At 42.8% G+C, this 24,205-nt stretch overlaps 1 protein-coding gene across 2 annotated transcripts in view; it reads right to left on the bottom strand.

Moving 5' to 3' along the window:
- ABCC3 (ATP binding cassette subfamily C member 3) overlaps positions 1–24,205 on the bottom strand; it is a 72,531-nt gene that overhangs the window by 35,365 nt on the left and 12,961 nt on the right. For both annotated transcript variants that reach the window (XM_072646691.1, XM_072646692.1), the window contains exons 2-8: positions 5,595–5,771; positions 4,963–5,088; positions 4,219–4,356; positions 3,559–3,687; positions 3,195–3,256; positions 2,267–2,398; positions 194–412 (exon numbers count right to left, since the gene is read on the bottom strand). In XM_072646691.1, the coding sequence (XP_072502792.1) occupies positions 194–412; positions 2,267–2,398; positions 3,195–3,256; positions 3,559–3,687; positions 4,219–4,356; positions 4,963–5,088; positions 5,595–5,771 (983 nt within the window). The remainder of the gene's footprint in view (positions 1–193; positions 413–2,266; positions 2,399–3,194; positions 3,257–3,558; positions 3,688–4,218; positions 4,357–4,962; positions 5,089–5,594; positions 5,772–24,205) is intronic.

Raw genomic sequence — 24,205 nt, 5'->3', positions numbered from 1 at the left:
CGAGGCTGAGTGGTGAAAAAAATTGTCCACATTTCCATAACTGATATAATACAAGTCAGAGACAGACTTAATATGTCTCCTAACTTTGTTGGTCTTTTCATCAAAACATGGAATCATTCCATTCATCCCCATTCATCCCTGCCCCATGGTAAAAATACCCAAAGGAACCCATAGCCTGAAGGAATAGTCAGACCTGAGCAGCTGGGGGTTGACAAAGGACAGCAAGTCTTGGATCAACTTGTAGAAAGAGCCAATGAGGAAGTAGGGTCCAAAAGTCATCAACAAGGCCCGAAGAAAGGACGGCTCCCGTTTCTGGGGCTGGTCAGAGAGCAGAACCTCACCTTCCCCTGCCTCTTCATTGGAGACCCTCCCCTTTGCATTGGGGGTCTTTGTAAATGCCGCATCTTTGGACCTGGATGAGAAGGGAGCAGAGGGTAAAAAGATGGTCAGAAAGCCCATATGGAAGGGTTGAATAGGGTGTGCGGTTGGATTTTTTGTGGGGGAGGGGTCTTCATTGAGGTTGGAGGAGGAAAATAGTTGCTCTTCTTTCAAACCCAGACTTGGAGCAGTCCTGTTCAGAGGTGACCTCTCCTCAAGCAGAATGTGACTGTTAATTCTCCAATGTACAAGGATGAATTGGATTTGGGACCCCAGCTGTAGATCCATCAGGGATAGAGATTCCATCTCCACCACATCCCTCTCATACTTTGGCCTCCTTCCCTCTGTTCTCAAACTAGAAGGTCAAAATTCTCAGCAATTCCTAAAACTCTCTGGGTCTGAGATGGGATGAGATGGAGAAAGTTGGGGAAAGGATTAGCTACAATCCCTTCCTACATGCCCAGATGGCTCCAGGGAGGTTGCTGCGCCAGCTAGTAGCACAAATTCTAAATGGTTTCTTAATCACAAGGGAAGATAAGAGGCCGTGGTTTCAGCTCATTTGCTGAGGCCCCAAAGAGGCAGATTTGCAGCTGGGATGGGGGAAGTTGTGATGGGAGGGGGTGTGTGGGGAGAACCAAAGCAGGAAGGATGACCATTTGTTGGAGGTGGGGGGAGGGAGTGCAGGCAGGGTGTGACGTTCAGAAGACTCAGAAACACAGGAGCTGGGATTCTGCTGACAATCCTGTATCTCAAGCTAGGCTGACAGCCAGTCAACAGAAGGCAGTTTTGAGTTTAAAAGACTTCCAGCCCCAGGCCTAGGAGAGGATGGAGGGATGGAGGAGGAGGCAGAGAGAAGAGTGTGAAATTCAGAGCCTAATGGGAACAGGGAGACAGGGAATATATGCAATCCTGGGACTGAAAAAGGTCAGAGGTCTATGAGCTCTCATCTCTTTCGCCTGATGAGTTGGCCAGGGCAAATATCCAGGGGGCAGACTCTTGAATTCCTTGTTGCCCTTCTGATGGCCGTTTTAGCCTAAACCAGTAATTCTTCATGTGGAATCCACAGATACCCTCCCCCCTCACACCCACCCACCCACCAAGGATTCCATGGACAGATTTATGGAGATCTCTGAACTTGAATGGGGAAAAAACGCTACATCTTCATTTTTTACTAAACTCTAACTGAAATGCACTATTTTCTTCAACTATTTAAAAACATGATTCTGAAAAGAAGTCCCTAGGTTTCACCAGACTGCTAAAGGGGTCCAGGAAACAAAAATGACTAGAGATGCTGGCCTAGAGAGTCATTCTTATCCACTCTCCTGCCTCCAGATCAAGTATTTGAAGAATGAAGCCAGGAAACCTTAGAGATTAACTTCTTCATTTTACAAATGAGGAAACTGAGGTTTAGAGATAGGACATAAAATATAGATCAATGAAGACAAGAAGTGGGGAGCCTTCCAGTACTTGGAACCTACCTTCCTCTTTGAGGGAACAGAGTCTAGCCTCCTTCCCTGACCTGAGGTTAAAGGAAGTACCCAGTGAGGTCAGCAGGACTCCAGACTCAGGGGCAGGAACTATTCTTAGAGGAGTGGGGGGACCTTTTACTCAGGAGAACTAATCAATAAATTCTATTTGAAATGACTCATAAGGGCAGGCTTAAGAAGGAATAGACAACATGCCTCCTAAGGAGAGGAGTACCTAAAGAAGAGACAGAAGAAGGCTCTAGTATCAAGGAGTCAACTGACTTTGCTGAGGGTTGCCCCCTCCCCTCTCCTTTTTTTCCTATACTTAGCATTGCTTCACACAAAGCACTTAAAAAATGCTTGGAATAAATGCTTGTTGACTATTAACTTCAACTTTTCAAGAGGAAAGGGCTAGTCCTTACTGTTTGGCTTGTACTCTCTGTTTCTCCCACTCCTTCAGCAGCCGAGCTACTACAGTTTTTGAAGATTCTTCCTCATTCAGAGACCACAGGTCCTTCTCCTCCAGAGGTCGTCGGTACCCAAGGATGGCCATGCTAGAGAGAAGGGAAAAAGGGAGAGGGAGACATAATCACTTACAGGGAGAAAGAGACCAATGGAATTCTGCCATTGATTAGTGGTAGCTCCCCAATGTAGGATTTTAGTTTTCAATGAGCACAGGACTCTGGAAAAAAGGGTTTCATGGTGGGCTTGTTATCCAAGAATTTGTCACAGGACTATTGAGGGGGACAGGCTGGTCATCTAGTCCTCAATCCTTTCCTTGGCCCCTTATCTTACCCCACCTCCACCCAACACAAGGAAATCCGGTCAACTTTCAATCTGATTCAAGCTCTGGCTGCACTTCCCTGGGTCTAATATCTAGGTTAGAGGTAGTTACATCATGGAAAGTGTGTTGGATCAGAAGCTCAGGCTTCTTTTCTATGAACTAGAGACAATGAACTACCAGTCTGAGGGTCATAGGCATAATTATCACCTGATGATCTAACTCTGAGGCTCAGCCAAGGAAGGTGACAAACTTGCCAGATTGTTGAAAACCAACGCACCTACTAACGGTGCCCTTGCCAGGCTAATTACCCCCATGCATCTGACCTGGGGGCATGTCCTAACTAGCCAGATTCAGGGTTGGCAGCTAGCCCTGCAGATTGGGGCTGAAGGTTGGTGATTAGTCCCAATAACAGACATGGTTCCTTGAGCTGAACTCTGTCTTATATTTGGGGTAGGAGAAGGTTGCAAACAAACGAAACATATGGCTCCCAAGCCAAAGAGACTAAATCAGTTCTTTGGGTTTCCAACCCCTCACCCTCATGAGATCAATGTCAGAAGTCAACTTACTTAGTGAACCACCAGAAGGTCAGACGAGAGAGGAACCCAGCAGTGGCCTCTGGGCAAGGATTCTGTCAGAGTTTTAGAGATGGAGGTCATGAGGAAGGAGTCAGAGCAGTCTGGATCGTGACTGCTCCCTTGTTCCCACAGCAGGAGCAACCAACACCACCAACTCTCATAGTCACTACTCTTTAGGCTACTCAATGCCTAATACCCTCTCCCTTCCTTCTCCCCCACAATCATCCACATACCCTCTGACCCACTGTGGGAGGCCTAGGAAGGAAGCATCTTGGGGAAAATGATTCAATGAACCCAAGGTATAACTCCCCAAACTTTGCCATCCCTCCCAACACCATCTCTCTCAGTCACTTACATGGTCCATGCTGACAGAGGGTGAAAAAAAAGATGGTTTGTCCTTGAAGCAGGAAAGGATGAGAGAGAAAAGGATAAGGGCAAAGTATATATAGAAAGTAGTAAAGCGAAAAGGGTCTTTGACTTCACCCTGTGGAGGACAAGGGGTTAGGGAGAAGCATGGTTATGAAGAGGAAGTTTGTCTATGGGTATGCCTGTGGCTGTTCTCACTGGAGCCCCAACCTTGCTTTCCCTTTCTAAAGATGGTACCTCCTGCTCTGCTTTCTCACCACTCCCTGAATATATGATGATGTTCAGTCGTTTCAAGTCATGTCTGACTCTTTGTGACCCCATTTGAGGTCTTCTTGATAAAGATACTGGAGTAGTTGGTCATTTCCTTTTGCTCACTTTACAGGTGAAGAAACTGAGGTAAACAGGGCTAAATGACTTGCCCAGGATCCCACAGTTAGCAAGTGTCTTAGGCCAGATTTGAACTCAGTCTTCCTGATTCCAAGTCAGTGCTCTATCCACGGCACCACCTAGCTGCCTTTATATGATAATAGGAGTCCCCAACTGAGGAGTCATTGTGATGTTATCAAGGTGTCACTCCCCCAGGGAACTTGGACTTGACCTATTTCCGCCTCCCTTCCCCCCCCCCCCCCCCCCCCCACACACACCGTACCTCTTCCAAGGTAACGCGGATCTTGGAGCGAAAAGGGACAATAGCACAGACACAAGACAGGAACCAAAAGATGATTAGGACACCAGAGGATCGAACACCCCGCAGTCGTTCATATTGGATCAGCAGGGTGGCCAGGAGCTGAGGGGAGGAGAATACAGAGCGGAAACATGGATCCATTGCATGTAGCAGTGTAGGTAATCTCTGGCTGCCAGAGAGCATCCTGCATGACTCCATTCTCCACCCCAAGCTCTCTATTTGAGTTAAAGGGAAGATGGGAAGGGAGAAACCTCTGGGCTAGACCAGTCAATCAACAAGCATGGCACCGACTAAGTAACTAAGGCACCTACTAAGTGTCAGTGTGAGGCACTGGATATGTGTGTATACACACACATATGTATATATGTATGTATTGTATATATGTATTATGTATGTATATGTGTGTATATGTGTTATGTCTCTGTCTGTGTATAGATGTACATACACACACACAAATGAAAAAGTCCTGCTTTCAAGGAACTTATGTTCTATGCGAAAAAGAAATATGTAGATAACTGTTGGCATCACCATTTCTCCCTCCCCAGAGGTCACCAAGTATACCCAGTATAAGTATTTCAAAGTCATTAGTACCTTTCCCCAGGCTGCTACTAGCAATGTCATTACCACCCTTCCAGAGGCACTAGACTTTCCCCAACTCCAAAGCCAGCCTGCTTACCCTCTCCCAAGCTTCCAGAGTCCCATACTAACCATGGTAACCCCCAAGATGAGGGGAGTTACAAAGTAGATGGGGGCTGGGATGGAGCCCCTCACCAGGCCAGAGAAGGAGTAGAAGAGATCGGCCCATGTCACACACCAGAGCAGGACACCAACTGCCTACCAAGAGATGAAGGCACTGTGGAGGGGGGCAGGGGCATGGGCAGGGGCATGGGCAGGGGCACGGGCAGGGGACTGAGGAGATGGAAGCCTTCCTTTGGGATAAAAGGGGTTGAGGAAAGGAAAGCTGCCATCCTATTCTAGGAGCTGCTGTTGACCCAGAGGAGAGTCCACTGAGAGTTCACTGGCAGCAATCAACCACCAAGTCTATACACAGCCTGAGAGTTGCAGGGCAGAGAAGACCCAGGCTCAGGGTGAAACATTGAGGAACTTGATTCAACTTCCTCATGTAGGGAGTTTCCTAATTGACTAATGGACTTAAAAGGCATCTTGCCAATTACCGTGGGCCAGGACAGGGAGTGGGGAAGAGTAGTGAGGACCTTCAGAGACTGGCCTAGCAGCTGGGGAAATTAGGGCTTAGAATAGAATTTCTCTTCTGCTCCAAGATATCAGCAGCCAGTCAATGACTTTCCCCTACCCAAGGGCACCCTTGTCTAATCACTGACCGTCTTGAGTCTACAGAGGCCAGAAAGGATGATATAGCCTTGGTTTCGTCGCCGGAGGTAGAACAGGTAACAGGGCAGCGAAGCCCAGAGGTAGATGCAAGGGGCCCAAGCAAGCAGAGAGTTTTGGAAACAGGGGGTGAGGTCTGGATTGTCTGTGTGCAACGTTAGGTTTGGGTCCTGGAAAAAGAAGGAAATAAGAAAGGTTAGTTAGTCCATAACATAGAAAGGAAAAATAGTTATGCTTCTAACAAAAAAAGGGAGATAATTTTCATTTATTCATTCATTCCAAGAAGACGTGACTTCAAATCCTGATACGTGCTGGTTGTATGACTCTGGGCAAGTTATTTAACTTCTCCTACCCTCAGTTTTCTCATTTGTAAAATGAGGGGTTGGATTTGATGGCCTCTAGGGCTTCCTTCTAGCTCTGAATTAGTAATCTCTAAACTGTAGCAATTATTAAAGGCCCATTGGTTTAGGATTTTTTTTTTTGATTTCTCAGTCATTTCAGTCATATCTATGACTCTCAATGACCCCATTTGCCATTTTTTTTCTTTTCCAGCTCATTTTACAGATGAGAAAACTGAGGCAAACAGGGTTAAGTGACTTACCCAGGATCACACAGCTAGTAAGTGTCTGTGGCTGGATCTGAACTCAGAAAGATGAGTCTGTCTGACTCCAGGCTTGGCACACTGCCCACTGAGACACCTACCTGCCCTCAAAATGAAAGTATCCTTAACTCTAAGGAATTTCTATTAATAATAATAATGATGGTAAGTATTTAAGGATGGTTAACACTTTAAGGTTTGCAAAGTGCTACATGTAACATTATTTCTTTTGATTTTCACAATAACTCCTGGAGGTGGGTGCTATTATTATCCCCATTTGACAGATGAGGAAACTGGGGTGACAGAGGTTAAGTGACTTGCCTAGAGTCTCACAGCTAGTAAGTATCCAAGGCAGGGTCTGAACTCCAGGCTTTCTGACTTGAAGTCCAACGTATAAATACCTTATAAGGTCCTATTAGAAGGGAACTTGGAAATCCTTCAGTCTAATCCCATTGTGCCTCAGTTTACTCATCTGTAAAATGAGAAGCTTAGACTTCATTGCTTGTAAGGTCCTTTCCTTAAATCCTTGACTCTATGATCTTATAAGGAAGAAGGAAAAAGAAAGAAGAGAAAAAGGAAAAAAAACATTCAAGAGAAGATGGAAACTGGGGAAAATCTATCTGGTCAGAAAGAGAAAAGCTCAGACAAGGGAGCTGTCCAACTCTGCTGTCCAAGTCTTCTTCCTATTGAAAACTTCTAATATTGTCATGTCTCTACTCACACACAGCTTCTCTACTCAAAATCAGTCAACTTGTGCTCCCTATCACCTACAAAATCAAAATAAATGTCTGTTCCTGGCATTCGATGCCCTTTACAATAAGGTTTCAACTTACTCTTCCATTGCTTCTTCTTACAGTCCAGGAAAACTGGACTCGTCTCTATGTCCTGTTCTCAACTTGTTCTTTGAGAGCAGGATCTGTGTCCATTTTTCTCTGTATGGCTAAAGTTTAGCAGAGCGCCTTATTCATAGCATGTCCTAAATAAATGTTTGTGAAATGAATGAATAGCAACATTCAAGTGAAGATAGGCACAAAAGTCCTTGGCACCATCAAATGGTTCAAAATCAGAAACAGATATGGTTTTATTGATGCAAATGACCATAAAATGCATTACCACCTGCCTTGCCCCAGGATCCTAATGACCATTGGACTTTGTTCTCCCTGCAAATATATGCTCCCTTCCCCTTTTGACTGAGTATGGTGGACTCTCTTTACTTTTCTATTTATGTCCCCAGCTCTTAGCGGAGTGCTTGGCATATGGTAAGAGCTCAACCAATACTTTTCCATTCTTCATTCATTCATTCATGCCTGTCACATCTCTGAATTCCCTCTGGTATCTCAATCAACAACACACAGGACCCACCTCACCCGCATCCTCAATACCGGCAAGAGGATTGAGCTGCTGGAGGGCAGATGGGAAGATTTTCCAGTGGAGCTTCTAGGTTCGAGTGAATTGTTTGTTAATGTTCAATGAATGTGTGAGAGAACTGGAATGTGGTGAGTATACAAATGAGCATGTGAGTGGGAGTGAAAGCTGCCCTTACTTCCTCTTCACCTACTCACACCCTAACTCTTTCTAAACTGGTTTCTGCCTCCATCCCCTAGCCCTCATTGAAACAGTTTTCTCCAACTTCACCGATGCTTTCCTAGTTGTTAAATCCAATGGCCTTTCCTCAGACCTGTTTCTCTGAGAGCTTTCTTTAGCATTTGATACTACGGACTGTTCCCTGCCCTGCTCCCCCTCACCCCTTTTCTGACATTCTCTCCTTTATTTTCAGGATCCCCCTATCTCTCTGTTATTCCTTCTGTCATCTTCAATGGTTCCACTTTCTGCTTTTGCCTCCCCTGCCAGAGGGAGGTTGGTCTACATAGCCTTTCCAGCCCTTACTCTATTATCCTAAGATGCTATAACTCCCCAATCCCTATTTCTGGCCTCCTGTCCCATATCTCTAGCTGCATGATGAATATTTCTTTGCATCCAGTGAAAACTGAATTTGGACTTGGAGTCAGAGCTGGGTTCAAAATCCAGCTTTGCCTTGGCCTCAGTTTCTTCATTTGCAAAATTAAGGGGTTGATGTAGAACAGGGGTGGGGAATCTATGGCCTCGAAGCCACATGTGACCTTCTAGGTCCTTGGCCTTTTGACTGAGTCCAAGTTTTACAGAACAAATCCTTTTATTAAGGGGATTTGTTCTGTGAAGTTTGATTCAGTCAAAGGCTTGCACTTGAGGACCTAGAGGGCCACATATGGCCTTGAGGATGAAGGTTCCCCATCCCTGATTTAGAAGAAAATCTTTAAATTATCTTCTGGCCCCAAATCCCTATGTCTGGTCACAAACTCAAACTGTTTATAACTAAATACATCACAGGCAACTATCAACTATTCACTATTAAGCTTCCCTATGTCTGCCTATGACAGCATTGTCCTCCTAGTCTTCCAGGCTAGATATTTCAAAGTTATATTGTCTCCTTCCTCTCCCAGGCCTCCAGTTTAATCAGTCACTAATTCCTATTGATTTTTCCTTCTAAATCCATTCCACCTAGAATAGCTGTCTAACTAGTCTCCTTGCCTCTTATTCCTCTCACCTGCCAAGGCAGCTTTGTACAATGCCATTAAATTAATCTTTCTGAAATACCCAACTTGTACCTTTTCCTGTTCAAAAACCTTGGGTGATATTCTGGAGCAAATCCTTAACCTGGCATTCAAAGCTTTGCATTAGTTCCTTTGAGAGAAGAGATTGTTTGAATCTTTGTTTTTCTATCCTCTGGCCAATAGGAGATGCTTAATAAATGCTTGTCAATTGACTGATGGAGTTCACTGCCTCTGGGCTAAAATACAAAGTCTTCATTTAGCATTTAAAAGCTTGCTTCCAGCCTCTCAGCTGATATCCTGTCTCTCCCCCTTACATACTCTTTGGTCCAGCCAAGCTGGCTTCCTTCCTGTCCACAGTAGAGGAATATCTACTTTCTGTCCCTGTGCCCTCAGCCTAGGATGCACTCTCTCCTCACCTTTATGCCTTGTAATCCTGAATTCCCTTCAAGGTGCCAATCAAGAGTAAGACCCCATAAGCATCTTCTTCAAGTAACTTTGCATTTATTTTATAACTATTTGATAATTACTGAACTGTTGACATGTTGTTTTCCCCTTCCCCCAGTACAATGTAAGCTTCCTGGGGGCAGGCTTTTGTGTCTTCAGTTTTTAAGACAGGGTCTGGCACAAAGTAGACATGTAATAGGAGCAGTTAGGTGGTGCAGTGGACAGAGTGCTGGACATAGAGTCAGGAAGACTTGAATTCAAATTGGGACTCAGACACTTACCAGCTGTATTACCCTGGGCAAGCCACTTAACCCTGTTTGCCTCAGTTTCCTCATCTGTAAAATGAGCTGGAGGAGGAAGTAGTAAACCACTCCAGTATCTTTGCCAAGAAAACCCCAGAGGTCATGAAGACACAACTGAACCACCACAACAAAAAAGCACTTAATACATGCTTGTTGCCTTGAATTATGTCTATAAACACAAGTTGTAATGCAGGAGTGTTGGATCTGAAGTGAGGAGACCTGGGTAAGACAGTCAGCTCTCACTCACCTATGTTACATTAAGCAAGTCACTTGGTCCTTAGTTTCTTCAAACTATCATCCCATTTTCCTCCTTCCTTTCACCACCAAGCTTCTCAAACAAATAGTCAAATAGAACAGATGGAAAGACAGAAAGAATCCTGAAAGTTACAAGCTGAATTTATTTAAAAGAAAAATAAGTTGTATATAATAAAGACCCACAGTTTCACGTTCAGTCTTCTATTATAGTATGTATATGGAAATGCCCATTTTGTTTAATGCTTGTCAAGTTCAGAGGTTGTTGGGTTTTGGGTTTGTTTGTTTTTAGTGTAGTCAACACTAATTTCTTTCATGACCTTAGCAACCACTTATTCCTAAACAATTTATAAATTAAGTTCCACTCCCACCCTTTCCAACTCTCTCTCTTCTCCAATGCCTTCTCCTCACCATTTTCAAATTTTATTTAAAGATTCACTTATCCATATCATCTCTCTGCTCAAAGCCAGTGAGTAACCTTCCATTGCCTATGGAGAGCACTCAACAAGAACAACCTTTCTTCCTCATTTTGAGTCTCTCAAACATCTCCTTGTACATTTTGGTCTCAGATGAAGGGACCAGCCATTCCATAGGCACCTTTAATGACATTCCTCTCACAGTTTCTTCAATAAATTGCCCCCCACTTTCTTCCCTCCTCTCTCTCTTTCTCTCTCTCTCAAATTTAATCTCTTCCTCTCTACCAGCTCTTTTCTAGCTGCCTACAAATATGACTCCTATATTCTTATAAAAAAATCTTTACTTGATCCAACCATCTTCACTAGCTATTATTGTGTATTTCTCTTCTATTTTATGACTAAGCTCCTTGAGAAAGCAGTCTATAGTGCTGCTTCTACTTTCTCTCCTTTGACTTTCTTCTAAATCCTCTGCAATCTGACTAACAATTTTGTCATTCAACTGAAACTACTGTTTCCAAAGATACCAGTTATCTCTTAACTGCCAAATTTTCTTAATCCTCATTCTTCTTGTTCTCTCTGTGGTATTTGACACTGTTGATCGTTTTATGGACATCTCTCCTCTCTGGGTTTTCATATAAGTACTCTCTCCTGGTTTTCCTCCTAGCTGTCTGAAAACTCCTCAGTTTTCTTGGCTGGTTCTTCACCTACTAACTATAAGTGCCTCACAAGGAACTGTCCTGGTCCTTTCTCTCTGTACTATCTTATTTGGTGATTTCATCAGTGCCCGTTATTATCTCTCTGCAGATGAATTCCAGATCTATATATCTGTCTCTAGTCTCTCTGCTGAGCCAAAAACACGCATCTCCAACTGCCCCTTGGACATCTTGAATTGGATATCCCATAGAAATTTATACTCAACACATTCAGACTCATTTTTTCCTCAAAGAATTTCCTCCCTTACAGATTTCCTTGGCACCATTTAGAGTGTCATCATTCTTGTGATACCTAAAAGCAATTGTTTTCTGTTCTGGCCAGAAACTTTGATATGTTTGTGATGGTAAATTAGGCCATCTTTTGACTCAATTCTTATCTAGCCCTTAGTCACTGAAAGGATGTTGCCTGATCTAACCATTCTAGAGAGCAATTTCGAACTATACCCAAAGGGCTATAAAGCCATGCCTGCCCTCTGACTCAGCAATACCACTACTAAGTCTATCCCAAAGAGATCAAAGAAAAGAGAAAACAATTTATTTGCACAAAAATATTTATAACAGCTCTTTTTTTGCGGTGGCTAAGAATTGGAAATTGAGGAGACGCCTATCAATAGGGGAATGGCTGAACAAGTGGTGATATATGGCTGTAATGGAATATTACTGTGCTATAAGAAGTGATAAGCAGGCTGATTTCAGAAAAACCTGGAAAGACTCACATGAACCGATACAGAGTGAAGTGAGCAGAACCAGGAGAACATTACATACAGTAACTGCAATATTGTATGATGAATAACTGTGAATGACTTAGCTATTTTCAGGAATACAATGATCCAAGACAATCTCAAAGGACTCATGATGAAAAATGCTATCTGCTTCCAGAGAAAGAACTGATGGCATCTGAATACAGACTGAAGTACACTATCTTTCATTTTCTCTCTTTCTCTTTCTTTTTCTTTCCTTTTCTTTCTTGTTTAAGTTTTATTCCACAAAATGACTAATAGGGACTTGTTTTACATGATTACACATGTATAACCTATATCAGATTGCTTAACATCTCAGGGAGGGGAAAAGGGAGGGAGAAATAGAATTTGGAACTCAAAACTTTAAAAGGAATGTTAAAAATTATTTTTATGTGTAATTGGGGAGAAAAATGAAATTTTATTTTAAAAAAAGGAAAAGGGTGTTGCCTTAGACAAAGTGAGACCTGGGAAAGATCTTAATTGAGAAAGGCAGTGGTCACCCATTGTATCCTGGGCCATCTCTGGTCATCTTGATTTATATCTTGCCATTGGACTTCCATGACTGGAGGAAAGAATGAGGATGACGACTTTGCTAGAAAACTCATCATTTTTGACTCTTTTCTCTCTCTCACTGTCATATCTAATCCAGTACCAAATCATGTCTATTTCCACAACTTGTCTTCACTCATACAGCCACAACTCTAGTTCAGGCTCTCATCTCTCCTTGCCTGAGCTATTACAGTAGCCTTCAATTCTCTCCCTACTATAACACACCATCTGCTTTAGCCACCAAGGTGTTTATCCTAAAGTATAGCTCTCAAGATGTCACTTCCCTGCTCTGTGAGTCCAGGGATTAACCCAATGCCTAGCACAAAATTAGCGTTTAATAGATGCTTGTTGGCTAGATGAGGGACCAAACTCCTGATTTTGGCATTCAAGGTCTTCTGCAATCTGGACTCTTAGTGATCTCTCCAGCCTTATCTCCCACTCCTCCTTAATAACCCAACTTCCTTAGTGTTTCTGAAGCATGCCTTGTCCATTCCAACTCTATTCTCTTGCTTAACCCCTTTCCCCGGCTGCTATCTGCATGGTACAAGGGAGATCAAGCTGGATTTAAACTTCTAGGACCTGGTTCAAATCCCTGCTCTGCTATTTACTACCTTAGTTACTAAATTAATTACTAATCAATTTCCTCAGCTGCAAAATTAAGGCATTGGACTAGGTGACCTGTGAGGTCCCTTCTATAATCTATCTATAGAGTATATACCTATCTATAATCTATCTAGGATCTGAATCCTATCATATCCTTCTTCTTCCTCTATTTCTATGTCCTCCGAAGCCCAGGTGAAGAACTCCAGGCAGCCATCCTCCACTCCTGCCCTCATCCTGAGCCTACGACGCTTACTAGGTCCTCCATGCACTATTTATAGGCCTCATTTGGCACTAGGGACATGCCACATTGTGCTGTTACCTGTTTCCCCAACTGAAATATAAGCCACATGGCAGTAGGGACTCTCTCACATCTCAGTATCTAACAAAATGCCCTGAGCATTGTAGATTCTTAAAGAACCCTAGGTGCTACTGCTAATAACCTGGCCCCAATCAGCTGCTGATAGCAAGTTGGCCCCAATCTACCTTTCCAGCTGTCCCCTTAAGACAGACAGACCTACCATTGTTCCTCCAATTAGCCACGCCTAACCCTTTGCCAGCAATTCACTTCATTCCATTCCCCTTACGTGGAATGACTTCTTTGTTAATAACTAAGCTCTTTAAGATTTACAGAATGTTTCACAAAATACATCATAACATGCCTATGGAGGATTAGTTTTAGGACTCTCATTACACAGGTAAAGAAACCCAGACTCAGAGAGTTTGTTCAATCACTGAGCTAGTAAGGGTAGAACAAGGACTCCCAGGACCGCTGATTTAGGTCTGGAAAGGACCTGATTAATGTAGTCCCACCTGCTCATTTTGTAGATGAGGAAACTAAACTCAGAGCTAGGAGGATATGGACTTGAACCTAAGGCTTTTGAATCCAAATACATATGTACTTTCTACTCACCTCCTCTTCCTTTTGCCCAGTCTTCCTAACATTAAGCCCAGTAAGGCCGACTCTCTTCCTACTACTTAATGCCTCCTCTCCTTGATCTTTTTTTAAAAATTATTTTTAGTTTTCACCATTCACTTCCGTAAGATTTTGAGTTCCAAATTTTCTCCCCCTTCCTCCCCTCCCCCCACCCCAAGATAGCCTGTGATCTGTCCTTGACCTTTTCTTATGTACTCTTTGCATTCTTCAAGGCCTAATTCAAATTCCAACTCAGCAGTTCTCTACAGTCTCTCTCCCAGTCCTCCCTACCCCCTCTCATTTGTACAACTTTGCCTCTTTTTCTTGCTAATATTTTTTTCTATATCCTTGTCTTACCTCCCTATTAGATTATAAGCTTCTTGAGGGCAGGCACATTACCTTATTTATCTTTATCCCACTCAGAACTCAGCATAAGACCTTGTGTATAACAGGTATTAAACAAATTTGAGTCAAATGTTTACTAAATGAATATGGGAAAAGGTGAAGTAGCATGCACTGGAACAAGTGAGAACAGGCATGAGTATGAGAGAATACTGAGAGTGAGTGTACCTATGAATGTGCAGAATAACTCTTAGATGTGACATCAGATATTAGAATTTAGCAAGGTAGAGCTGACTAGAAATTGGGACACGGGTTCTAATTTTAGTTACCCTGGCAACTTGCTGTGGAACCTTGAGCCCTTAAGGTATCAACCCCATAGTTGGGAAATCTTGATTTCACCGTCTGTAAAATGGGAAAAATCCCTTCAGCCTCTAGAACAGAAGTTTGGGTTTTTTTAAAAATAGCATTTTATTTAATTTTTTCCAAATTACATGTAAAGACAATTTAACATTCATTTTTTATAAAATTTTGAGTTCCAAATTTTCTCCTTCCTTCCCTTCTCCCCCCTTTCCCTAAGACAGCAAGCAATTTGATATAGGTTATATTTGTGTGTGTATGTATATATATATACATATATATATATAGGTTATACGTGTATATATGTATATATATGCAATCATGTAAAACATATTTCCATTTTTGTCATGTTATGAAAGAAGAAACAGTGTGCGAAAAAAATTACAGTTTGCAAAAGGAAAAAAACCATGAAAAAATTGTGTTTGTCCTTTGTTACTGAAGAAGACCATGCCATCAGAGAAATAATGACATGACTTGCACTTGACTTTGTTTTGAGTGAGGGAGGGCAGTGCAGGTCATCAGCCTCACTTCTCTTCCAGAGCTATCTGAATCCAGTGACCAGATATTCCTCAGGATGACCAGAGATGACCCAGGATGAGGCATTTGGGGTTAAGTGGCTTGCCCAAGGTCACATAGCTAGTGAGTGTCCAGTATCTGAGGTGAGATTTGAACTCAGGTCCTCCTGACTCCTGCACTGGTGCTCTATCCACTGCACCACCTAGTTGCCCACCATGAAAAAATACAGAAAGTGAAAATAGTATGCTTTGCTCTACATTTAGGGTCCATCAGTTCTTTCTCTGGATGTGGGTAGTGTTTCCCATTACAAGGCTTTTGCTGAGAAGAGCTAGGTCAATCACAGATCATTTCCCAATGTTGCTGTTACTGTGCATGATGTAGTCCTAAGTTTTTTACCTTTCTTGTAATATGGACCTGGTTGGAAGTCTAGTAAAGTCTACGGACTCCTCAGCATTCATTTTTTTTTAAAATAATATTTTGATTTCCAAATTTTTCTCCCTCCCTCTCTCTCCTTCCCCCTCCCCAAGAGCAAGCAATCTGACCTATATATATATATATATATATATATATATATATATATATATATATATAACCTATATATATGTGCAATCAGGTAAAACATATCACGGACTCCTCAGAATACTATTTTTAAATAATTGAAGGAAACACTAAATTTCAGTTAGAGATTAGTGAAAATAAAGATGTAATTTTCCCCTCCTTCATTCTCAGATCCCTAGAGTTCTATTGATGGACCCCTTCTGAGGCCCATAGGTTAAAGAACTCCCATCCTAAAAGATTAGGATGTCAGAAAACAGAGCAAAACAAGGCTGATTTGTTACAGCAATAACAGCTCAATTCAATTCAATTTGACAAGAATCAATGCCTACTCTATTCTAGGCACTGAGATAAAGTCAAAATCAGTCCCTGCCCTCAAACAACTTATAGTCTAGAGGGAGACTATATGAACACAAATACCTAAATACAAACTATAGACTAAGTTAATGGTGGGGGGAGTCACTAGGAACTCAGTGGAATCAGATAAATCCTCTCGTGGGAGATGGGACTTCAGCTGAGTCTTGAAGAGGACTAGGGGTTCAGAGAGTCAGAGGTGACAAGGAAGAGCCTTCCAGACATGGGAGACAGATAGAATGTTGCATAGGGAAGGAAGTCAGGGGCCCATCTGGCTGGAAGCTGGAGTGGGCACATTTATTAATGTACAAAGTGAGGGCCAGAATGATGTAGGAGTAAGAGAGCTGGCCTCAGAGATAGGAAGACCTAAATTCAAGTCTTCCCTCTCAGGCCTACCTGTAAGTCAGTTTATCTCTCAGTCCCTCAGGAAACTCTCTAAGGACAACAGTTATGGATCAAATGCCAGTCTACAATGGTAGAGTTAATTTCCTCACGTTAGATGGGAAAAAATTTGTGCAAAGCAGGAGACAGATGAATATGAAAAGAAACAGCCCTGTCCTGTATGTTCTCTCTCCACAGTCTGCTTGTGGAGTCATCCCCTGAACCTTGGACAAGTAGCAGATCCCTCACCTGCTGTTGCATTCATCTGTTGTCCAGTTCTTCCTCCCCACCCCAAACCATCCCACCCAGCCTAATCCTCTTCCATTCCCCTCCTCTATCCCTGACTTCTCCCAACCTAACTTTCCTGCCTCTTCTGATTCACCCTTACAGAAAGCTGAGTGATCAGGAACTGGGAGTAAGAGTGATAGATTTGACCAGGGATCTAGGACAGCTGTGACCTTGAGCAATGTTAATTTCAAAAACCTGATCCCTCTTACTAGCCAAGATGACCATAAGGGTAGCTAGAGGTCCCTTCTGGCTCTAAATCTATGGTCTTAAGTGAACAGACCAGAAAGAACTCTGATGTTTTCCCTCCCCTGACAATCTTCTCTCTCACACCATCCATCTCACTCAGGCCCAAAATGGCACCTAATTATTGCAAAGACAAGTATAAAATAGCAGCTAACTTTTTTTGGTAAAGCACCAAGAGTTTTGCAAATCTGTTTACACATATTATCTCATTTGATCCTTACAATAACCCTGTGAAGTAAATGCTATTATGATCATTCCCATTTTACAGCTGGGAAAAACACGAGTGAAGTGATTTGCCCAGGGTCACACAGTTAGTTGTGTCTGAAGGAGGATTCAAACTAAAGTCTTCCTGACTCCAAGGTTGGTTGTTGTCCCACTCTTCTTGATAAAGATTTCTTGGCCAAAATACTGGAATTGACCTTTTCTTCTCCAGTGGCAAACAGAGGTAACATGACTTACCCAAGGTCACACAGGTAGGAAGTTTCTGAGGCTAGATTTGAACTCAGGTCTATCCTTACTCCAAGCCCAGCACTCTATCCACTTCACCATTTAGCTGTTCTCACTTAAATGCCTCAATGAGGGGAAGGGGAAGGGGAAGGAGGACTGAAACCGTCACCCAGCCATTTTCACTCCAAACCACAGATTATCCTAACCTAGGGCAACTGAGGGTCACATCCACCTAGAGTATTAGCATGGTATCTCATTAATGGAAAGACTAAGAGGCCCAGGGTCACTTCTTTGCCTGCACTGTAAGAACTGTCAGATATCAGGGCCATGACTGCTGTCCTCCAGTCCCTCTCTGACCACATTTTCGCTGAGAACCAGCTGCACTAAACCTCTCACACACAGTTTCCACAGCAACGGCCAGCTCCTTCACAACACGATTAAACAGCTGGATGAGGTTGATAAGGCCCAAAGGTCTGGTCATTTAGAGTCTTTTAGCCAGGAAGACCTTTCCTTTGCACCAAGACTGAAATTCCTCCCACCCCAGAGACATGTCCCATGTAGCTCACTGTGAGTCTACCCGAACATTGCCAATGACTTTCTCTAATACTAGGACAATCCGCCTTCCCCACCCTGTATTTCAGTCTACAATTAACTGGGAGAAGTAATTATAGTTTTATCCTTACCTGAGACTGGGGACTGAGTGACTTCTAGATGATCAGAGACTCATTGGATTTTAGGATTTAGGGCTAGGAGGGACCTTTAGAGAACCTTTATCCCTCACCCTCATTTCATAGATAAGGAAACTGAGGTTCAGAGCGTGACAGTAGTATCATGGATTTAGAGCTGGAAAGTTGGGACCTGAGAGGTCATCTAATCCAAACCTCTCATTTTATAAATGGGAAAACTGAAGCCCAGAAAGAGGAAGTAGGATAATAGATTTTAGAGCTGGAAAGGACCTTTGTAGGTTATCTAATCCAAACCTCCCAATTTACAGATGAGGAAACTGATAGCCAGAGAGGTTAAGTGACCCCATGTCACAGGACTACAAAGTGAGAGCTAAAATTTGGAGTCTTTCACCTCCAAATCCAACATTCTCTTAACCAGTGTCACATAGCTAGAAAGTAGCACAGCTGAGAAAAGAAGCCAGGTCCCCTGTCCTTCTATCACAGAATCTCCCTGTGTAGAATCACAGTCATGGGGAATGGAGTGTGAAGCAGGAGGCAGGAGGCCAGCTTCTGCTCTTTCTTGGATGAGGAAGGGATTTCTCCTCTGGGCAGCCTCCAAACAAGGCCTCCTCAGCCACATTCCCATCAGAACTTCTCTGGGGACTTTTCTGCTGCCACCATCCAGAGGATGAGGGGGGGGGAGGAAGCAGGAACAGGGTGGGGGTGGGGGACTGTCTACTCCAAAGCTGGAATTCCCTAGGATTCCAAAGTCTTTCCTTGCTTCAGTTGTCTTGTACCAATCCACCTTTCCCATCCTCTGCCCAAAGTGTCAGATAACTCTCTAAAGTTAAAAGGAGTCCAGGGTAATAGAAACTATATGGAAGTCAGAGACAAAATATTGTGGCACCCAACTAGACCCTCTGTGGACAGAGACAGGCCTTGTATTCAAGTCAATTCAACAAGCATTTACTAAGAAAGTCCCTACTATATGCCAAGTGTCATATACACTTGGGAATACAAGTCCCTACTATCTGCCAGATGCTTTATACACTTGGGAATAGAAAGACAAAAAAACCAAAACAATCCCTGAATTTAAAGACCTTAAATTTTCCTGGGGGTGGTATGTGGGAGTGGGGATAGTATGTATAGACAGAAATAACATTAATAACTAATATTCATATAGCACTTTAAAGTTTGCAACAAGCTTTGCATATGTTATCTCATTTGATCCTCATGACAGACCTATGAGGTAGGGCCTATTATTATTCCCCATTTTACAAATGAGGGAACTGAGGCTGTGACTTAGCCAAAGTCACACAGCAGTAAAGTGTTCAAGACAAGACTGAACCCTGGTCTTCCAGATTCCAGCTCCTGAGCTCTAACCACTATACTACCTGGCTGACTCTCTATAAAAAAATAAATACAAAGAAGGGGGCAGGGAAGAGTGTTGGAAATGTTAACTATGTTAATATATGTTCCAAACTAATGTTTGGAAATCAGGAAAGAGTTCTCATAGGCACTGAACCAGGGCTTGCAAACAATGATGACAGAGAGTTCTCTAGGCTTAGAGGGAGGAGAATGTCAGGTATAGTAGGCACTTGGGCTAGAAGGTGGGGAGGTGGGAATGACAGGATTCACAGCAATGTGTAGTCAGTCTAGACAGATAGGCTGAAGTCAGATGAGTTTGTATTTTAGCCTAGAGACACTAGAATCATCAGGCTCTCTTTGTACAACATGACCTGCCCCTTGATCTCCTGACCATGTCCCACAAGGTCCCCATGCTGTTTGGAGCCAGGAACTTTCAGCATGTTGACATTTTTTCATTCACCTCCACCTCAGCTGAGCCCTGTGTGGGATTTCCCTTTAATCTACAGGGAAAAGGGTTGTAAACAGGGCTTTTTTAGGGGGAGTTGCTGTAGTCGGAGTCCTTAAATACATAAGAGGAGAGATTCTACGTGACAAGGGAAAAGTCAGCACAGTGAGATTTTCTAATCTCATCCAATAGTCATTGGAAGAGGTGGGAACGCAAAACCTGAATATCAAGTTAGGATTTGAAATGCAAACTGAGTTTCCACAGGCTCCCTCCTGTCTCCACCCATTTTCTCTTCCCCTTTCCCATAGAGATGGGAATACCACATTGCCCATGGAAGGGGTGCCCCTTTATACCATCCCCATGTTCTCTAATGCCCCTTCTGTCTATCTCTTGAAGTTTGTCTCCTCAATCCTGCCCTTATCATAGCCCCAACTCCAATCCCATTCAGCTACCCTTTCTCTCAAACTCTTTCTCAAAGCACATCAGGCCACACTTTCAAGACAAGTGACCTAGACTCCTCAGAAAGTGGACTATTCCCTAATTGGAAGGTAGGAAGCTGGTGCTGATTCCATCCAAAAATTCAATTCAACAAGCATTTTTAAAGTGCCTACTATGTACAAGGTACTGCACTAGCTAGGCATTGGGGATGCAAGGTCCAAAAAGAAATTTCTTGTTATAAAGGGGTTTACATTCTAATGGGGGAAATAGTATGTATCTAATTAAGCCAATTCTGAGCAGCTAGGTGGTGCAGCAGAGAGAGCATTGGGCTGGGGATTGTGAGTTCAAATCTGGCCTTAGACACTTACTAGCTGTGTGACCCTAGGCAAGTCACTTAACCCTGTTTACCTCAGTTTCCTCATCTGTAAAATGAGCTATAGAAGGAAATGGCAAACCACTCTAGTGTCTTTGCCAAGAAAATCCCAAATGGGGTCATGGAAAGTAGGACACAACAGAATAATAAAATAAATTCAATATATGTATAAAGATAAAGGATTTTTTTTTGGACAGGATGAAAACTAACAATGGGGAAGATGAAGAAAGGCCATTTGTCAGAGATTGTACTGGAATTCAATCTTTAAAGGGAAGCAGGGATTCCAAGAGGCAGAGGTAGGGAGGGAGAATATTCCAAATATGAGCATAGTCTGTGCAAAGTTATGGAGAAGAAAGATGGAATTTTGTATACAGAAATAGGCCAGTTTGGCTGGGCTGTAGGAGAGAGTGAAGGGAAGTAATCAGAAGCACTTGAAACACCATACAGAGGTTTACTATTTCATAGAAGTAAGAGGGAGCCACTGAAGATTCCTGAAAAGGAGACACATGGTCTGATCTATGCTTTAGGAATACCAACTTGGCAGTTCCATGGAAGAGGGATTAGGTAGGGGAAAGACTCAAGGCCAAGAGACCAATCAGAAGGCTATTACAATTTGTCTCTCTAATGTATCAGTTCCCTGACTCACTTCCTCCCCTGTGCCATCAAAAAAGAAAGAAGAAAGAAAGAAGGAAAAAAGAAAGGAAAGAAAGAAAGAAAAGAAGAAAAAGGTAGGGGGAGAAAAGAGGTAAAGTAAAACATTGAACCAAATCTCCCTTAGCGGGAAACCAGGGACCGTTTACAATTTCCTTTGTCCCCAGGGCACAAACCAAGTCAACATCAACCAACAAGAATGTGCTGCCTGCTCACCATGTGCCAAGCACCACATTGGGTGATGGATATACAATGGAAGAGAAAACCTTTGCCCTCAAGGAACTTCTATCTACAGGAGTGGAAGGGAGAAACAAAGAGTTCTCATGTAATTAAATATAGGATAGGGACTGGACTTATGAATTCATTAGTATATGGAATTTCCAGGAGGAAACTCCCCCTATGAATGCAGGTTGGCACCTTCGATATAACTATAGCCTTTTTTGTTGTCTGGTCATTTCTGTCATGTATGATTCTTTGTGATCCCATTTGGGGTTTTCTTGGCAAAGATATGGGAGTGATTTGCCATTTCCTTCTCCAGCTCATTTTGCAGATGAGGAAACTGAGACAAACAGGATTAAGTGACTTGCCTAGGGTCACACAGTCTGTAGCAGAGTAAAACCTTGAATCCTGTTCTTGGTTTCAATTCAAGTTCAAGGCAGGGCAGCTAGGTGGTGCAGTGGATAGAGCACCAGTGTAGGAGTCAGGAGGACCTGAGTTCAAATCTCACCTCAGACACTTGACACTTAACCCCAATTGCCTCATCCTGGGTCATCTCCAGTCATCCTGATGAATATCTGGTCACTGGATTCAGATGGTTCTGGAGGAGAAGTGAGGCTGGTGACCTGCATAGCCCTCCCTCACTCAAAAACAAAAGTCAAGTGCAAGTCATGTATTATTTCTCTGATGGCATAGTCTTCTTCGAAGGACGAACACACCTCAAGTTAAAGGCATTGCTACAACATGTCTTGTAAAGCTAGGGCATAAAATAAATTCCCCATGATAAGGGAGGGGGAGAAGGAACAGGGGGATGGGGGAACAACAACTGGGGAGATGGAGAAAAGCATCTTGAAGGTGATGGTACTAGGATAGGACTGGAGCTGATCCCTTAAGGGAGCAAAAGCTTCTGAAGTTTTATAAAATAGCTGGGGCAACGGATAGAGTGCTGGACCTAGAGTGAGTTCAAATCTGATCTCTGATATATACTATTATGACCCTGGACAAGTTACTTAACTTCCCTGTGCCTCAATTTCCTCATCTGTAAAATGAAGATAGAATTAGTTCCTAAGTCTCAGGCTTGATGTGAGGATCAAATGACATATTTGTAAAGCACTTTGCAAACCTTAAGGTGTTATACAATTAATAGTTATTATTGGGTTTTGTTTTTTTAATTTCAATTTTCTTTATATTTTTAGTTCCAAATTCTCTCCTTCCCTCTGTTCTCTCCCCCACTCCCTGTACCTGGAATGTTCTCCCTCCTCATCTCTGTGTCCTACTTCTTTCTAGACTCAGCTCAAATTCCACCTTCTGTAGAAGGTCTTTCTTGGATCTCCTCCCCTAACTTTTCCAAGTACCGTTACCCTGAGATTACTTCCCATTTACACCATATATATTGTGCATGCTCAATTTTTTGCATGCTTTCTCTTCCATTAAATGAGGGCAGGGACCATGTTTTTGCATTCATTTTATCCCCAGTACTTAGCACAGTGTTTGACACATAGTAAAATGCTTAATAATGCTTGTTGACTAAAGAGGGAGAGGGAGGAATCCAGGATGACTCCTGGGTTGTGAGCCTTCAGTGACTGCAAAGATAGTGGTACCCTTGGCCAAAACGGGAAAGTTAGGAAGACAGTGGATTTAGGCAGAAGGATGAGGAGTTGTGTTTTGGCCATGTGGAGTTTGAGATGCCCATGGGACATCCATGTGGAGATGTCTAGCAGGCATTTGGTGATACAGGGTTGGAGAGTAGGAGAACGAAAAGGGAAGGCTGGATAGATATGTTGTTGATTGGGGATTCATCTGCATAGAGACAGCAGTTGAACCCATGAGAATTAATGAGATAATTAAGAAAGAGAGTACATAGAGAGAAGAGAAGAAAGCTCATGACAGAACCCAGGAATATGGGGTAAGGGATATGGATGACGATACTGCAGAGGACACCCTGAAAGATCAGTAGGACAGGTAAGAAATGAATGAATTCTGGGGTGTGGGATAGGAAAGCATAGTTTGAACCAGGTTCACAGGTTCAAACCTCTATGGGCAAGATATGGTTTCCTCCTGGCTGTACTGGAGGGGCAGACTGTGCCGAAAGGGACAAGGTAAGGTGGAGCATAGGGCAAGGATTGAGTCTCTTTCCCATTGGCCTACCATGTCCAAGGTTAGGATTCCTAGGAACAAAGAAGGTTTTAAATAGTACTTTGTATACCACTGGTATGCAATTCATTTTAAAGCCAAAATACACAGAAACCAGAGGCCCTCACCTTCCTCATTCCTATTATCAATGCACTCATTCATCTATTCCCTTGCTATAGTATCATACACCAAGAGGAAGTGGAAGGGACCTCAGAAGCTATCTAGTCAAATTCTAGCATTTTACAGATAAGGAAACTGAACTAGGTATTTTAACACAGGTCCCCTGATTCCAGAGACAGTCTTCTTTCCAATGTATCAGGCTGCTTCTCATGGTTATGTATTAAATATATACATATATATAGGCCTCAGACACACACTAGCTGTGCAGCCCTGAGCAAGTCACTTAACTCTGTTTGCCTCAGTTTCTTATTTGTCAAATAAGGTGGAGAAGCAAATGACAAACAACTCCAGTATCTTTTTCAAAAAACACCCCAAATGGCATCACAAAGAGTCGGACACAACTGAAACAATAGCTTATACAGTATGTAATAGAAAATAAAAAACAGTATCATCTCATAAAACTACAAGAAAGGATTAGAAAATGAGTCTACAGATAACTTGACAAAAGACCCAATTAAGCCAGATCATCAAATGATCATTTATAGATGAAATTGGAAGGGCAACAAATAGATGCAGAATGAAACAGATTGG

The sequence above is a fragment of the Notamacropus eugenii genome, chromosome 2, assembly GCF_028372415.1.
Source record: "Notamacropus eugenii isolate mMacEug1 chromosome 2, mMacEug1.pri_v2, whole genome shotgun sequence".
In the NCBI taxonomy this organism is placed as follows: Eukaryota; Metazoa; Chordata; class Mammalia; order Diprotodontia; family Macropodidae; genus Notamacropus; species Notamacropus eugenii.
The sequence above is the reverse complement of the archived record's forward strand: the minus strand, read 5'-3'. Positions and strand labels throughout refer to the sequence as shown.